At 37.7% G+C, this 17,848-nt stretch overlaps 1 protein-coding gene across 1 annotated transcript; it reads left to right on the forward strand.

Annotated features, from left to right (window-relative positions):
- Positions 1–2,726: 2,726 nt before the first annotated feature.
- LOC148871347 (Ribosomal protein S8e family protein) lies at positions 2,727–17,617 on the forward strand. Its single transcript, XM_088972290.1, has 9 exons — positions 2,727–5,100; positions 5,237–5,356; positions 5,473–5,540; positions 11,266–11,374; positions 11,500–11,568; positions 12,125–12,182; positions 16,855–17,090; positions 17,195–17,246; positions 17,344–17,617. The coding sequence occupies exons 1-9, from the start codon at positions 5,098–5,100 to the stop codon at positions 17,409–17,411; spliced, it is 783 nt and encodes a 260-aa protein (XP_088828416.1). The 5' UTR covers positions 2,727–5,097; the 3' UTR covers positions 17,412–17,617.
- The last annotated feature ends 231 nt before the right edge of the window (positions 17,618–17,848 follow it).

Here is a 17,848-nt window from a genome sequence, read left to right on the forward strand (position 1 = left end):
GTAATCGGATCAGATTCAGATGTTGTAAACTACATCCAATTAAATAATTGGATCGGATTTGGATTTAGCCCCATTTGATCTGATTAAAATCTGGATCTAATTATATTATAATATTTATTGATCTTCATATATATAACTTTTATATAATTATATATAAAATTATAAAAAATATATTCTATATATTATATCATATATGAATTTATATATATTATGAAGGATTCAGTATATTATATTTACATTAATTTATTATATATAAAAATTGAAAAGTAATTATATTTTTAGTTTTTTTGGTATTTAAAAAAAATAAATTGGAGTCAGATTAAATCTAAATCTGATCCCAAGTCCATGATGTCTTCAAATTCAATCAGATTCAGATGTAGGTTTTCAAAAGTCGAATTGGGTGCAGGTTTTGTTGAATCCAATCCGAGTCCGACCTGATGATAACCCTATAACTTATGGCTGTCCAAGGTGGGCTTTACATGAATAACCTATAGGATATGTTTGATAAAAAACCAAAAGAGCCAAATTGGTTGTTGATCATTGAAGGGTTTGTCTGCTTCAGCTTTTTGGATAATATATCAACAGTTAAACTAATTTAGCTGAATCTTCAACTCAGCATTCCCAAACGGACACCTAAAGCCTATTTCATTGGGAAGACTGAAGTGCAACAGCTTTTGGCTTTTCTAGGTGGGCCTTATATGGACAGCCTTTAAGTTATATTTGATGAAAAATCTGAAGAGCTCAAATTGACACTAGGGTTAGAGGTTAAGACTGTGTTTGGTTTGAAGGAAAAGGTAGGAAAACCTATACAAAGTTTGTAAAGTTTTCCTACCCTTTTCCTTCAACCAATCATTTATTGGACTGTCTTATTCAGCTTTCTCAAAGCATCTGGCCAATTAGTTGAGTGCCCGTTTGGGAGGGCATTCACAGAGCAGCTTCTGGCGTTGTATGAGCCAATAAACCTTGAAAGTCATGAAGCTTTGTTTAGTAAAAAATCTACAAAGTCAAAAATAGGCTTAAGTGAGTCCAAAAATTGACTTTTGGGTAGGCTCTCCCAATCCCAATCGGGCACCATTTCAGCTAGGCTGAAGTGAATAGCCTTTTAAATCGTTGATTGACAATCGATATGGACTCAACTCAGGTGTAAAATATAAAAACCTCCCTTGAGATTTCTAACTAGAGCTGTTCATAAGAATGCCCAATCCGATTAAATCGATCAACCCAAGTCGGTCGGGTTTTCATCAATATCGGTCGGTTTCAGGTTGGAAAAATATATAAACGGATATATCGGGTCAGTTTCGGTTTTGTTGTGTAAAAATCGAAACCAACCTGACCCGAATACTAGTTCGATAGTTCTTAGTTTGAGTAGTTTCCTACTTAACTATAACTAATCTTCTACTAGAACTAGAAAGCCCATTAGGCAATTACAATTAGAATAGGCAATCTATCATAGTTTCTAACTTTCTATAATCTTTTACACCAAATAGGCAACCCATTAAGCAATTACAATTAGAATTCAATTAGGTGTCCTTTTATACAGGAGCAAAACTGAAACCGACTAGGTCGGTTTGGCCTATCAGTGGACCAGTTTCGGTTTCCACCTCAAGTAACCCAACCAAGTCGAATCGATTGGGAAAACCCCAATAAACCAACCCAACCTGACCTGTGAACACCCCTATTTCTAACAATCATAGTAACATCTCCTAAAAATCTCCCCTGCATTTTCGGGAAAATTTCCACTTACCTCCCTCCTATCACTTCCCTAAATAGAAAATATTCGCCTAATGCATTAGTTTATTTAAAATACTCATTCCACCTTTGTATATTATTAATTTTATATGGATTTTTACTAAAATAACCTCAAAAAAGGTTTAGCATTATAACTAGTCATTCACTGGCTCTATCGGGGTATCCTTTTCCTTTACAAATTACAAGAAAAGAATTTAATCTTAATGGTAACCAACATTTATCTATCAACCAAAAAACAAAATCAAAACTTTGTTTCTATAATTCAATGCTTTTATAGCAAATGAGATCATCTTGATTGAACCTCTTAAGAATATTTTCTAATCCTAAACCTTTTAGAATATTTTCTCCCCATTGGTCATCAGTCCTCCTCGTCCTAAAATGGAGAAGTAAGGGAATTAATAAATAATAAAAATTTTGAAAATAATTGAAAAAAACATGCATTATGCAGAAATTCAATTAATGTAAATCCTTTGCCTACCTTTGTCACCTTCTGTGTCCATTCAATATCCCTTCCTATCACTGTACTGAACTACTTCCTCGCTAATCTTGCCAAATCATCTTGTATCTAGTTGGAGAATTGAAGTCAATCCATCTTATTTGTGTGGCCAATTTTAACTATCGTTCACCTCATACAACTTCTTAGTCCACCCTTTCAACTTGATGGTTGCAAACTGTAGTATTGGGGTCCTATCCTTGGATATAGGATTCACCTCTTGTGTCCAATTGACGATGTAAGCCAAGACTCTCCGGTGAAACTTGGCTTTGAATTCTGACCATCTTGGTGCTTGTAGTGATTCACCACCCTTTGTTCGTTTGTAATCTTGCATCACTCCCTAGTCCCTATATACCTAAAGACTAAAGTTAGACCACCATGGTGGTGGTGGTGGTGGTGGTGGTCTTGGCAAAGGGTCAATGAAAAAGGGTCATGATGGGGTTAGGTCGAGGGTTAACCCTCCACTTAAAGACTAAAGTTAGATGCTTCGACAATTTTCTTCTTCTTCTCAGTTAGGTTTTTCTTCTCTTTTCTTCTCAGTTAGGACTTTGCAAAACCACCAACGATCACTCCTCTCACCACCGTTCTCACTATTTAGGGCTCGCTCAAGTGCATTGTTTCTTGCTTTAATCGTTGCCGTCATTCTTGCCTCCACCGGCAACGACATCAATCTGTTGAACCATTGCACCATGATCTAGAATCAGCGGAAAAATGAAGGTTTCGAAACGTTGTTTCAAGCTTATTGTTGGCATTCCTTCTCCCCGAGTTTTGAATCAACAACATTGATGTTTCCTTCTTCCAATATATTGATGCTGACAAAGGAACAGAGGAAAAGATTGACACTGATGATTGAACGGAGGAAGGAGCAACAGGGGAGAGCAAGATGATGTCAACGATTGAATGAAGGAAGGAGGAGAAATAGGGACAATTGAACGGGGGAAGGAGGAGAATAGGGGCGAGCAAGATGATGCTGGCGAGTGCGACAGGACCATCTGATCTAGAGGCATCATCGCGATCAAATTTTTCTATATTTTTATTATTTTGTATATTTTATGTATTTTTTTTTGATAAATCATTTTAGTTGAAATATATAATGAGGATTGGATGATTATTATTTAATCATTTTTTGTGATTATTTTCTGTAAATTTTCTTTTATTCTATATATATATATATATATAAAATTTCATCATTTTTTTCTATTTTTACCTGAAATGTATAATTTTTGGAGATTTTTATTATCATTTTCTGTATTTTTGTGATTATTGTTTTTAGTTTAAATATACACTTTTTTGGATTTTATATTTAATTTATTATTCTGCAATTTGTGATGTTTTTTGGATGAAAATATATTTTTTGAAAAATTTTATTATTTGTATGTTTTCAGTAATTTCTATCATTTTTGTGCATTTCTGCAATTGTTTTAGCATTTTCCTGCAATTTTTTTTTATTTTCTTCAATTTTCTATGATTTTACAATTTCTCTTTCCTTTTATTTAAATTTTTATTGTTTTCTAATTTTTTCTTTGATTTTTGATGTTGCCATTTATTGTAATTTTATGCATTTTTTGAAAAATTGAATTTTTATGTTTTTGTAATTGACATATATAAATGTATGTTTTTATGCAATTAGAATATAGAAAAATTATAAAAAAAAAAAGTCTAATTTGAAAAATTGAATTAGAGGGTCAAATGGGTGGATTAGGGTGGGTCAGGGTCAAAGTGGGTTATGACTAGGCCTATAAACGGATCGAATTCGAATAGAATCTGGCTAGATTCGAATTCAAAACTGATTATGAACACTTATTCGAATTCGATTCGATATTTGACGGATATCAAATCTTTGAGTTCGAATTCGATTTCGATTATCAAATCGAATATTCGATTAGTTCGACCGATGGCAGTGGTGGCCGGTGAGTGGTGATGGCAGTGTGGTGACGGAGAAGGAGAGATAGAGAAGATGATGGTTTTCGTCAATGATGGTGGTTGTCGTTGAGACTACTATCACTGACGATGGCAATATGACGAATGAGAGATAGAGAAGATAATGGTTGTCGTCGATGATGGTGGTTGCTCGAGCGACTGAGATAATGATTCAAGATTTGAAACTTGAAAGAGAAGAGATAGAGGAGAAGATAGAATAGATAGGTGATGGTGGTTGCTCGAGTGGCGTCGAGTTGCTGGTGTGGCCGGTGTGGTTGCTTGGGTGACGGCACAACGGCAGCAGCGACGAAGGGGGGATTAGGGTTAGGATTTGCAAGGAGATGGAAGAGAGAAGAAAATGTCGAGTGACTTAGGGTTTAGGGCCGATTGACTGGGGTTTGAGAAACAGATTCCTCATTTACCCCTAAGAGATTTTATTTATTACATTAATGTACATATATATATCGGTTTAGATATTTATGGATCGGATCAATGCATATCCGAATTAGATCCGATAATTTAATCCGTAAGAAATTAATAATTGAATTCGACCGAATATTCAATTCAAATTATCTGAATTCGATTTGATTGTGTCGAATTTTGACCCACTAATAGGGTGACAAATGGGTTAGCGGGTCAATATGCGTGCGTTGGTACTCAACCCACCACACCCAACCCAACCCACCAATTTGCCGGTTGCCACCCCTAGGCGGAATAGCGGATGGATCGGTTTGAACCGGCACGGCCACCGTCTTGGCCTGGGCCAAAACGCCCCAAATAGGTGCGAAGTTGAGTTAGGGCTGGGCTTCTTCCGCGCTCCCCCTTCAAAACCTATAGCTATCGGTGACGAAAAACCCTTTTTCCAGCTCGGAGCAAAAACCCTGCAACAAAGCAAACCCCCGTCTTCCTTCTGAGGAGACTCCATCTCCTTCGCCATGGTACTTTTTCTAATTTCTGTGGAATTCTAGGGTTTTCTTTTTATTGTTTTCCAAAATCTTGTTAGTTTCTGCTTTAGCTTGTGCTCGTATTTTCTTCTCTGTCTATTCACTAGTTCTTGTTCCTTCCGGTTTTTAGCCGCAAGGAGATTATATCGAGCTTCACCGCAAGCGACATGGCTACCGCCATGATCACTTTGAGAGGAAGCGAAAGAAGGAGGCTCGTGAAGTCCACAAGCGTTCGACTTTCGCTCAGAAGGTAGATTTCCCGTCGCACTCTACTTTCACTGCAACTGGTTTTTATTTTTGTATTGTTTGGGTATTTCAAGTCTCATGCTGTTTCCTATTCAATTTTCTTTTGTTTCCCGGTAACAGGCGTTGGGTATTAAGGGTAAGATGTTTGCCAAGAAACGGTATGCTGAGAAGGCGTTGATGAAGAAAACGTGAGTTTACTTTCATTTCCCGAGCTCCATAAAGCAAATGTTGTTCATTTTTATGTAAATTATTTACTTGATTCTGAAAGTTGTTCTTCTTACCTGCTTATTATGTATTCTAGGAAGGAATTTGATGTTTGGGACAAAAAAGGATTAAAGGACGTAGGATTTTAGAAGCTTCACTGGCTTTAGATTTTTCAGTGGGTAATCGATATAGCAAGTGAAAGAGGGAACTGAGAAATAGGCTTTTGGATTCTCTAACACAATTACGTTGAGTTTTGAGTTCATTTTAACTTGGATTTGGACTATTTCCAGAAAGGGCAAACTTCACTAATAGTTTTTGAAGTTATTGGACTGAGGGTGTTTGCAAGTGTTTTAGCATTTAAGTCCTTTATTTGCTTGTTAACATTATCAATTTTTTTTTTGTTAAATGCTGTTATCATCGTTAGCATTTAAGTTCTTTTTTTTTTTTTAGTTCATTACCATTATCATTTAGATTTTCCTTAAACCCTTTTCTTAATTTTTTAAATACTCGAGCAATGCCATATTTTCATAAATTAGGTATATCTGTTTTATTTTTTCATATTTATTTATTTATTTTTCTAGCCCTATTGTGTAGCCCTCCACAAAGCTGCCCTTAACCCTAATGAAATTGGGATTCAATCCAGGTCATAATTCCATATTTGAGACCATAGGTGAACCCTAATACAGGGCTTGTGTCCTCTCTTTTTCTTTTTACAGCCTGAATTTCTGTGGTTTGATGATCATTGGGAAGCATTTCTTTGGCTGACATCATTTAAGTAGCGTCATTGTTATTTTTTTTATCAGTAACAGCATAATTTCATTTCATTAAAGAAATAGAAATAAGTGTACAAAATAAGGAATACAGAAGTAAATGTCAGTCAATGAGAGATAAAATCTCTTATCTTCCTCCAACTATCCCCCTTAATTACAAGAGTGCCCAGAATATAGATTCTCTCCCCCCACCCCTTGTTTGCTAAAACATCAGCTAACGAGCTAGCACAATGTTTAACCCAATTGAAGGAAATTTCCATATCCCTCCACCTGAGTTTCTTCTTTTCATTACTGTATATCCAAAATTTTGAATCCACTGATCCACTCCTTGTAACCAGCTGACTACCAGTTTGGAATTGGTCTCAATGACCAGCTTCCTAATGTTCAGATCTTTTGCTCTTTGAGCACCCTCTAACAGAGCTGACACTTCTCTAAGAGAGTCCCCTTCTCTGGCTGGTCCTGAGAACAAAGCTAAAACCTTGCTCTTCTCATCTCTGAAAAGCCCACCAATAGTCCAGTACCAGAAATACATGGATTTCCCATCTGCTGCCATCAGAATTAAGTTCAACGAACCCTCTTTCCAGAGGGGACCAATGGTAATTAGATGGACTTAGTTGAGCAGGATTCAGCCACTTCCACTTTCTAAAGAGACTATCCATTGATACATTGGAAAATGTGTCCAAGGACTTCAGCCAATGTACCACACTGATTATGATTATTTCCATCACATCTTCCTTTCTTTTCTCCTTCTCTAGAAAGATTCTAGAGTCCCTTTCTTCCCAAATTGTCAATAAATCTGCCGTTCTTAAGCATCTCCGCATGATTCTTCTCCTTTTCTTTGGCCATACAAAGAAAGAGGGAGCAATTAAGCTTTGAACTTCTGCTGGAGGGATCCACAGTCCACCTTTACCAAAACAAGGAAAGAGACTATTCCCAAATAAAAGTAATGAACGAACAAGAGATAAGTAAGTGGTAGCAGCTTCACCATTAGCCTTGCACAAAATACACCAATGAGGGGATAATCACCAATTTGGTCATTTTCTTTGGCTTAAGTTACAAGTATTAATCTTTTCATGAACAACTTCCCAATAAAAAGCACCAATTCTATTCATCAAAAATAAAAAGCACCAATTCTAGGGGGGATAGGCTTACACCATACCTCCTTATTTGGAAAAAGAAGCAAAGAGCTAGAGGAAGGTTGGGGCAAAGCTTTGAAGGAGGAACAAGAGGAGCCTGAAGGGGTGCAAGTCCAAATTTGATTATCTGGCTTAGAGGGATGAAAGAATACTTCTTCCAATTGTTGGAGTAAGGTGAGCATATTTTGGAGTTAAGTATCTCTTATACCCCTTTGAAAGCCCAAATCCCAATTGAAGCCTTTTTTTTTTTTTTTGAGTTTGAAGGAGCCGAGAATTTAGAAATGGTCTCATTTTTTGGAACAAGGAAGTGCAAATAGTGATGGCAACTGTTCCTTCAATGAGGTGGACTCCAACCAAATATGTTCCCAAAATTTGATCCTGTTACCACTACAAAGATTGTATCTAATAAAAGGAGTAAAGAGTGGTAGTACCACATTGATGACTTTCCAAGGAGAAGCATGATTTGCCCTAGTCAAAGTTCCAACATCCCAACCATTGTCCAAAAGACCATGAATGTTCATTATCACCTTTGCCCACAATTTATCCTTGTCTTGAAGCATTCTCCAGAGCCATTTCCCCCAATGGAGTTGTGTTCCTCCTAGGTATATTACCTATTCCCAAACCTCTTTCATCTTTTTTCTCTACTCACCACCTCCTAACTAATCCTATGGTCCTTCTTCCTTTCCCCTGTTTCCCATAAAATACCCCTAATTAACTTCTCTAGCCTTCTGCTTACACCTACCGGGATCTTGAAGATGGACAAATAGTAATCCAGTAGGTTGGAAAGGGTCAAATTGATTAACGTTGTTCTTCCACCCTAGAGAAAGGTGCCCTTTCTTCCAACTGGCCAGTCCCTTAGAAAATCTTTATATTACCAGATTCTAGAAAAATGCTTCTTTTGGATTAGTTCCTAGAGGTAATCCTAAGTAAGTCAACATCCATTGAGCAACATTGCACCTTAAGATGTCAACACACTCTTTAATCTCCCCATCTTCCATATTTATCCCAACTATGCAATTCTTTCCAAAGTTAACTTTAGGGAAAATTCTCGATTTTAGTACCCTGTACTTTGGTCCTAGTGTCACTTTGGTCCCCGAACTTTAAAATGCGGCAATTCACTACCCAAACTTTCAAAGCGTGACAATCCAGTACCTACCGTTGATCAGATGTTAACCTGCCGTTAAGTGACATTTGAAAACGACACAAATGTCCTTCAAGTCTCAAATCCTTGCCTCTTCCATTCAAAAAAGTTGGTGTCACGTTTGAGTGGGCATTCTAGTGACCCCAACTTTCTTTAATAGAAGAGGCAAGGATTTGAAACTGTTAATTTTGTTGTCAATGTTTGGATGGTTGATAAAGAAAATTAGATGACATTCGAAGGGCATTTGCAAATTGTAAATGAGTAATTGGCACATTATCTCTCCCCAGTCTCTATCCCTGCACTAGACACCTCAAATCAGCTTTTAAGACGAGTCTACTAAAAATCTGCGACTACTGTGAACAGAAAAGGAGAGGGGATCTCCTTGTCTAATTCCATGCCTGGTAGAGAAGAAATCCTCAATTGTGCCATTTACTATCACCAAGTAGTGACAAGTCCTTAAACATTCCCAAATCCATTTGCACCACCTTTCTCCATACCCATATTGTCTTAACACCTCAATTAGAAACTGCCAATCAACCAAGTCATAGGCTTTCTCCATATCCAATTTGCATATTACATCATTTTTCCTTGATCTCTTCATTCTTCCACACTCATTTTTTGATAATTGAAAGATAATTTCATTAAACAACAAGATAAGCTGTTACAAGCATCCCTTGGAGAGGCATGAGGTGCAACCCCTCCTAGGCGTTACAGTGATACAAGAAAAAAGTGAAAAAAATTACAAACTTGCCCAAAATAGCTCTTCCCTAGATACCCCTTGTTTGGCAAGAAAATCAACAAAAGCATTTGCCAATCTACCCGCCCATTGGACTCTAATCAGCATGTGTCTTGTTAACCATGTATTTTTTTTTTTTCATAAGATCCCTATATCTCCAAGTAACTGAATCAGGGTTCAACAGCCAACAAACAATCACCTTAGACTCCCCTTCAATCAGTAATTTCTCTATCCCAAGTTGGTTGGCAATCTGAATTCCATGTGCAGCAGCCAACGAATCAGTTTAATAAAACCTCTCCCGGATTGCCTTGGCAATCAATTCCTTGTTCTAGAATTTGTTTGTCTTGCATAAAAGCTCCCTAATTTGTAGAGACTAAGGAGGGAAGTACTCACCGGATTCTTAAAGACAAGACTTTACCAATTATCTTGTAAAGGCCGTTCAAACCAGGTTTATTTGTCTGAAATGCTTGGGGTGATTAGCTCCACCTTTTTTTGGGTCAAGGCAAGAAAAGTGTCATTCAGTCTAGGATTAATAATTCCCCTTTCAAAGAACTCCTTAAACACCTCCAACAAATCACCCTCAATAATACCCCAACAGTCCTAATTGAATGCCATGGTGAAACCATCCAACCCTGGCGCTTTGGACCTATCCATTAAGGACACAACTTCCTTGATCTCTTCCTTTTCAAAAGGTCCTTTCTAGCCAGGCTTTAGAATCCTCAGAGAGACAAAGCCAGTCCAAACCTTCAAGCCCAAAACTTTTGCCTAGAGGCCTTTTAAAGATTGATTTAAAATGTTCCACAAAGACCCTAGCAATCTCCCTAGGTTGGGTAATTACCTCACCATCTATTTCCAAATTGGACACCAAGTTCTTCCTTCTGCCATTAGCCAAGGCATGAAAGTATTTTGTGTTCCTGTCTCCCTCTTTAATCCACTTAATCCTTGATTTTTGCCTCCAACTGATCTCTTCCTGATCAAAATATCCTCCAACTACATCTTTAGCGACCACCTTAATTCTCTATCTCCCTCCTCAAAGGTACCTGAAGATTCTTTCTCTCATACAGGCCTTCAATTTGGTCAAAGACCCATTTTCTTTCTTCTAATCATCCAAAACAATCTTTATTTCACTCATTGATTCTTGTCTTCAACAATTGTAATTTCTGATGGAACAACATTTCTTTCCATTTCATCATTGGTTTGCTTTCCTCTCACCATTCTTTGACTTTTTGGATAAAACTAGGGTGGCAAAGCCACATTTGTTCAAACCTAAAATGCGCAGGGCTTGATCCTCTCAACTCTTTATAGAGTGTGATTGTCCATTGATCAGAAGTTACCTTTGGTAGAGTCCTTCGATACTAAACCACCTCAATGTTCCTCCCGATCCATCGAAAAAAGAATCTGTTGAGCCTAGAGCAAATTGGGTTGAGTTGGAGGTTGGACCGAGTGACATTATGATGGAGGGGCACATCTTTCATCCCAAAATTATTGATAAAATTGTTGAATTTCCACATGCTAGTTGTTATCCTTTGCCTAGGATTATTAGTCTCCTTTGTGAATTTAATCACAATAGAATTCATTCCCAATACACAAAGGCCCCTCCCATAACCCTCTAATGGCACCTAGTTCTTCTCACATTTCATTTCTTTCCATGTAACCACTTGGCCCAATCTCATTAAAATTCATCACCCATTCATATGGTGTAGTCTTCTCCAAACTTGTAAATCCAAGAGTGGTTTGCCCCTTTTATTTGGTTTTCTTACATTGTTTGTTATCAAACGGCTTCCCACAATTATTATTATTATTTTTTACTTTTGGAGCCAAGTATTGTTTGTCAATCCTATACACTTATCTGTTCACAGTTATTTTTCTCCTTCAATTTGTGTGCAAAAATTTTTTCTCTTATCTTTTCTTTTGCTGTCTCAACAGACTGGCTATGCATGAGGAATCATCAACTAGACGCAAGGTTGATGATGAGGTTCATGAAGGAGCTCTTCCTGCTTATCTGTTGGATCGTGAAACAACAACAAGAGCAAAGGTTTGTTCTTCGTAGTTCTGTTTGACTGGTATTTCATGCTATTGTTTGTGCTTTGGTGATTATTGGTGGTACATAACCACTCTTGCTGCAGACTTTCAGGTGAACTAAACTTGTTCTTTGTGCAGGTTCTTAGCAACACTATCAAGCAGAAAAGGAAAGAGAAAGCTGGTAAATGGGAGGTTCCTCTACCCAAGGTAACTTTATTTAGATTTTATTATTTTAGAAGGTTCCCTGTAATTCTTCCTGCTTACTAATGATTCTTAGCAAATAATGTAATACAAACTGCAGAATTGTTTGGTGGAAAAAGTTCATTTAGGTGTCAACTTAACTCAGCATTAACCCCAAATATTTGGGGTTGGATATTCATTGAAAAAGGGGGTTGTCTATAACATCAACTGAAATTTTATTTTGATGTTCAATAACATTTGAAGCACAACGTACTAATTTATAGATTAATGACAAAATTCTGCTAAAAAACAATAACTTCATTACTTGTTTTTTATCAAGATTCAAGAGTAGCAACTTGACAAAAATGTGAAATCAAACGTGGCTATAACTCTATATGCCATAAATGAGTAATTGATTCGCAAATAAGTGTCAAGGCTCCTATGCTAGTGGATTCACTGTCACTCCATGAGATGCAGCTTTGGTCTTGTGTTATTTCTAAAGTTTTTAAGATTTTACTTTTCCTATATTTCCCTCTGCTGTGAAATGCGTATTTCAGTGACAGTGTAATTCTTTCTCCTTCAGGTGAGACCTGTTGCCGAAGATGAGATGTTTAGAGTAATCAGGTCTGGTAAAAGAAAAAGTAAGTGATTAATGTCTTCTCTGCTAATCTGCTAATTTCGTCTTTTTCTTTTGAAGAGATAACTGAAGATTTTATTAAAAGAGCATCAAATATACATAGCCAATTTTCTGCTTAATTGTAAATTTATTTAATGATGCAGTTTTTTTTTTTTTTTTTTTTTCATATTCAAATGCTTCTTCAATCTATTGAACTCTCTAGGAGTTCCTTATCATATGATAATGCAAATCATTTCTCTGCTACAAGCAACACTTGAGTGGGGCTCCTTTTACTCTGCGTTGCTCATGTTGTTCTCTCATCCCTTTTTTTTTTTTTGATAAATTGGTGTTCTCTCATCCTTCTTAATGCAAGACATTCTTCATCAACATTTGATTTTTAATCCTAAAAAATAAAGAACTACAACTAAAATTACAAAACCAAATTCTTTATATACGTGCCAAGAATTTAGGACCCCTGGCATGGTAATATCAACTTGTTTGGGCTTACCTCAAGAGGGTTGGTTGGGTGTCCATCGGCAAAGCTTCTGGCCCAGCCACTTAGCTTGTAACAGTATACAATTGGGCTGACCTTGAAATGTGCCTAGGCATAGGTGAGGTGACACCTTGAAATGTGACTCACTTGTGTGCCTAGGCACGCCTGAGGTTCAACCTTTCATAATCAAATGTTTTAAAAGGCATGGGAGGCATATGCCTCCAGGTGAAGTGCCCCCAAAATGCCCTGAGGTGTATGCTAGAGGCATTAATGCCTGAGGCTTATGTTCCAGGTGCATGAGGCATGTGCCTTGTATGCCTTTTGCATGAGGTGTGCTAGAGGCGTGCACCTCATACAAAAAGATAGAAATATAAAAGGAAAGGAAAAAAGCAAGGGAAGAGAAAGAAAGAAAGAAATAAAGAGAAGAAAAAAAGATAAAAGAAAGAAAAGCAAAGGAAACGGAAGAGGAAGGAAGTTTTGGCTGGAGCTCTGCCCCCGCACCTCCTCCTCTTAAGGATGCTTAGCCTTCTACATTCTGAACTGTTTGACGCCTCCAGGTAGTGGGACACCTGTTGTTACATCTGTGTTTTAAAACACTGGCCAAAACACGAGGGGTGACCATCTAGACTCAATTAAAAGAAAGAAATGCTCTCAAATGCATGTAACTGTTTAACATGAGATTAACAAATGATTGTTGGTTTCACTAGTTGCCTTGAAGAGGACACAGACTCATTAAATGTATGTATAGTTTGAAAATTGGTCCACGTATAGGAAGCTTGAAGGAGAAGAGGGTCAACTAGTTCTCACTTTAATGAAACAATTAAAATTTCTCAGGCTAATTGTGATACCTTGACTCCTATTGTTTGTGTCTTCCCCTAACTTTATCACATTAAAGTTTCCCCTAAACACCAAGCACCCTCTCAGTTCATTCTCTCACAGCCCCCTAATATCAGATAAGCTCATCTCAGAGATCTCTCCTTTCTTTATAAGAAATGTATCCATATATATTTGTTATTACTGTTTCCATATCATTATCTTTAATTCTCATTTTCACTGACATTTTTATGTTTCTCTACTATTTCGTCTAGTCCCTGCATTTCCATCTACCACTTTGTGATATGCCCCCATACACCCCCAAGAGTGTATTTACAGAACTATAGAATATGACATTGGCACTCAAAAAGAAACCATATTAGCATCAGTCTTGGTGTTTCTCAAGCCTTTCATCCCTGCTTGAGTAGCTCGGTCCTAGTTCTTTGTGGGACACTGCAAAATAAGCATTTTAGATGGAGTAAATTGTGTTTTCATCAAATGACATGATTGCAAGAGTGATGAACTAATACTTGTAAAACAGTATTAGTTGCATCTTAAGGACACGTGTTTGCGTTCTTGAACCAAATCATTCTTGGGTTTGGAGAATAGTGCTTCCTTATAATTGCTCTTAATCAAGGGGTGTTTGTAGGGAATAGACAAATCATCAATCAGATTCTTATTGCCAATGAAAGCTTGGAGGGTTTTAGAAATGGAAAAAAAAGGCTCAGTATGCAAGCTTGATTTGGAAAAGGCATATGAGTTGGTGGATTTGTAAATGGATTAAGGGTTGTCTAAAGACTTGCCATTATTCAGTCTTGGTGAATGGAACAGTAGTGGATCACTTTCCTGCCATCAGAGAAATCAGACAAGGTGACCCCCTTCCCCCCCCCCCCCCCCCCCTTCTTGTTTTACCCTTGTTGCAGAGGTGCTTGGGAAGTTAATCGCTAGAGCAGATGCAAGAGGTTTTCCTGTGTATTTCCTATTTGTTTTTAAAACCCCAGTGGGTGTAGGAAGAAGACTAGATCCTGGGGAAATGATTGTGGAGGCTGTCATTGGACAAGGATAAATTGTGGGTTAAGGTGATTCTTAGCATTCATGGGTTGCCGGCTGAAGGTTGGGATGTTGGAGTGCTGGTTTGGGCTACAAATTTGATTTTGATCAGTGGTATTTGGGAAATACTACTGCATTTCGCATCTCCATTGCCTTCCACAACATTCTTCTCCTTGGAGGTGGTCTATACATGCTGTTCTACCTCTTTTTCTATCCTTCATCAGGTACAATTTATTCTCAGGGGACCTTGTTAAATTTTGGGAACATGTTTGGGTGGGCGAGTCACCATTAAAAGTTCAGTTTCCTTCTCTTTTCTCTATTTCAAATTTGAAGGATGAGCCAGTTTCTTATTTCTTGATTCCTTCTGACTCAGCATCAGGGTTTGATTGGGATTTGGGCTTAGGAGAGGTCTTAGAGATTCAGAATTGGACACTGTTTTGGGTTTGCTCCACCTTCTACAAGGAGTTTTCTTGGACCCTACTAAACTGGATATTTGAGTTTGGGCTCTAGTTCCCTCTGGATCTTTTTCTTGTGCCTCTTTCTTTAGAGCCTTGACCCAACCTTCTATCAATCTCGGGTTGCCTTTTCCTGTTGAAGTGTGGGGAAAGCCAATTCCTCCAAGAATTGAGGCCTTCTGTTGGGAATTTTTTCTAGGGAAGATCAATAGTTCAATACTTGTGCTTTACATCAAAGAAAAAGACCATCTTGGTGTTTGTCTCCTAATTGGTGCATTCTGCGCAAGGCCAATGGTGAGAACTGTCACCACTTGTTATTTTCTTGTCCGTTTGTTCTTTCTATTTGGAATTGCTTTGTTCCTTTGTTTGGTTGTAGGTGGACTCCTCCCCTGGACTTCTTAAGTTTTTTTGTCTCCTTGGTTGTTAGTGGGATGAAAAGGAGGAGAGGTAAAGCTCTTTGGAGCTGCATCAGAGCTGCTTGTTGCCGGATAGTGGGAAGAAAGGAATCAAAGGATTTTCCTTGATAAGGAGTATAAGTGCAATTGTGGAGGTTGTCACAACTAGAGTGATTCAGTGGGTGAAATCCTTGAAAATGTTGAGTATATTCCAACAGGGTTGCTGCTTAATAACTGGAGGTGGCCAAATCAGCACCAAGGAAAGCTGTCACTAATCCAATGTGTGGCCTCCACCAGCGGAAGGGTTCATAAAATTAAACTTTGATGGAAGAAGTGAAGGCAACACCGGGCCTTCAGGTATTGGAGGTGTATTCAGGAATGAGGAAGGACAGGTCTTGGATCTATTCTCTGAGTCAATTGGTGTAGGAGATTCTCTTAGAGCTAAAATTTTGGCTGCTTTAGAAAGTTTAAAAAGTGCATGAGAGTTAAATATTCACAAACTAATCAATGCAGGTGATTCCAAGTTAGCTATTGACTGATTAGAAAAAGAAGAGAATGGACAAGGGAATTTGCTAATGAAAGGAAGAAATTCAAATGGTTTTCCAGAGGCATGGAAGTGAGATTTCAGTGGGTCCAAAGGAGTGCTAACTCCTTTGTGGAGGATGTCTTAGCCAAACAGGGGATAGGAAGGGTTCAATCTATTGGGCTTGTTTTTTGTGCTCTTGCTTCCTTGGGGGAGGGCCAATGATTTAGAAGTCACGCCTAGGTGCTCAGGCGAGGTGCATCTTAAGGTATGTGCCTCGCCTAGGTCCTAGGCGCAGCACTTTCGAAAGGCACGCACCTAGTGTGCGTAGGCATATGCCTTTTTAATTTTTGCTCCTTTTTTAATTTCGTTCGCTCGTTGAAGCTCTGAGAGCCCCCTATTTGCTAATGTTGTTCATCCATTCATTCTAGTAAGATATCTTCTTGAAAGACAATTAACATTATAAAATCATTTATTTTTGTGGAAGGACTAGAAATTTAATTTCACTTGCCTTGGGGGGCTTGGTATAAAGGCAGCTCATAGAATCAAGAATGCAAGATGTTTTACATCACATTAGTTATTTGAATTAATGCAAGATGTCTTGAATTTTTTGCCTTTTTTTTTTTTATTTTTGCACCTTGCTTTGAAAAGCCGCACACTTTGCCTTGCATCTCGTGCTTTTAAAACACTGGGGAGGGCTAAGAGAGTTTTACCTTTCCTCTTGGATGCTGTAATTGTTGTTCTTTCTTAAGTAAGTTTCTGTTATTGATATTGATAAAAAAAGTCTGTTATTGATCAAAGAAAAACAAAACAAACCAGATCATTTTTGGAATTGCATAATGAACCTTTTTTCTATTTTTTTTTTCATAAAAAATGAACCTTTTTTCTTTCTTGTTAGCTTTATGAATTCATTCACATCGTGTAGGATTCCTGAGAAGCATAAATGCTTTTTTCTAAATTAATTTCAGCAAAGCAATGGAAGAGAATGGTCACCAAGGCCACATTTGTGGGACCAGGTTTTACGAGAAAACCCCCCAAGTATGAGCGTTTCATTCGTCCAACCGGATTGCGGTTCACAAAAGCCCATGTGACACATCCCGAGTTGAAATGCACTTTCAATCTTGAAATCATTGGAGTGAAGAAAAATCCCAATGGTCAGATGTACACTTCCCTGGGTGTTATGACCAAGGGAACGATTATTGAGGTAATTATATAGCCTTGATTTTTTTGAGGATATCATTTTTATACTTCAATGCCATTTTGATTGCCCATCTTTGTTGAGCTAATTTTCTTCATTATGAATTACAGGTGAATGTCAGTGAACTTGGTCTGGTTACTCCAGCAGGAAAAGTTGTGTGGGGTGAGGAATACTTCTTGATAACGACTTGATGAATGTATTTTTTTCTTTACCTGGTTTTTTTTCTCCTTGCTCATTTCTTTTCTTGATGGCCATGTAGGGAAATATGCTCAAGTTACAAATAACCCGGAGAATGATGGTTGTATAAATGCTGTTCTGCTTGTCTAAGAGTCTTTGCAACTATTTGCGGTACTAATTTGTTCTGATCATGTGGGAAGGTGTTAAGTCCCACTAAATGCAGTCCAATTTTGTTCGGGATCTACCATAAACCATGGTTTTGCAGTAGTTGGTTGTGTTGTATTTCTTTTCTCTTATTACAGAGTTGCTTTGCGGAGAAGCTATCTTATTTATGTGAATTTTCTCCATTTGACAAACACAAGCACTCGTCAAAGACGTCAATGTTAAGGCTCCCCATCATTATACGTTGCCCTCATCCTCAATGCGGTTCAACTGTTTAAGCAACTTCACTTGAAATAAATCTTCTAATCAAGGTTTGAAGTATGATACGTATCACATCGTGTTGTGCGCATTAAAGTCACTAAAGTTCAAGATACGAGGCATATTTTAATGGTTTTAAGAAGGATCAAAATTTCAGTACGATATGC

Source organism: Nelumbo lutea, chromosome 2 (assembly GCF_056320005.1).
Source record: "Nelumbo lutea isolate HS-2025 chromosome 2, American lotus-T2T, whole genome shotgun sequence".
NCBI classification, from domain to species: Eukaryota; Viridiplantae; Streptophyta; class Magnoliopsida; order Proteales; family Nelumbonaceae; genus Nelumbo; species Nelumbo lutea.

What these genes read in the sequence shown, in the direction of transcription:
- LOC148871347 (XM_088972290.1), top strand. An exon ending in AAACAACAACAAGAGCAAAG is followed by an intron (nt 11,375 to 11,499) that starts GTTTGTTCTTCG and finishes TTCTTTGTGCAG; the next exon opens with GTTCTTAGCAACACTATCAA. An exon ending in AGCAGGAAAAGTTGTGTGGG is followed by an intron (nt 17,247 to 17,343) that starts GTGAGGAATACT and finishes ATGGCCATGTAG; the next exon opens with GGAAATATGCTCAAGTTACA.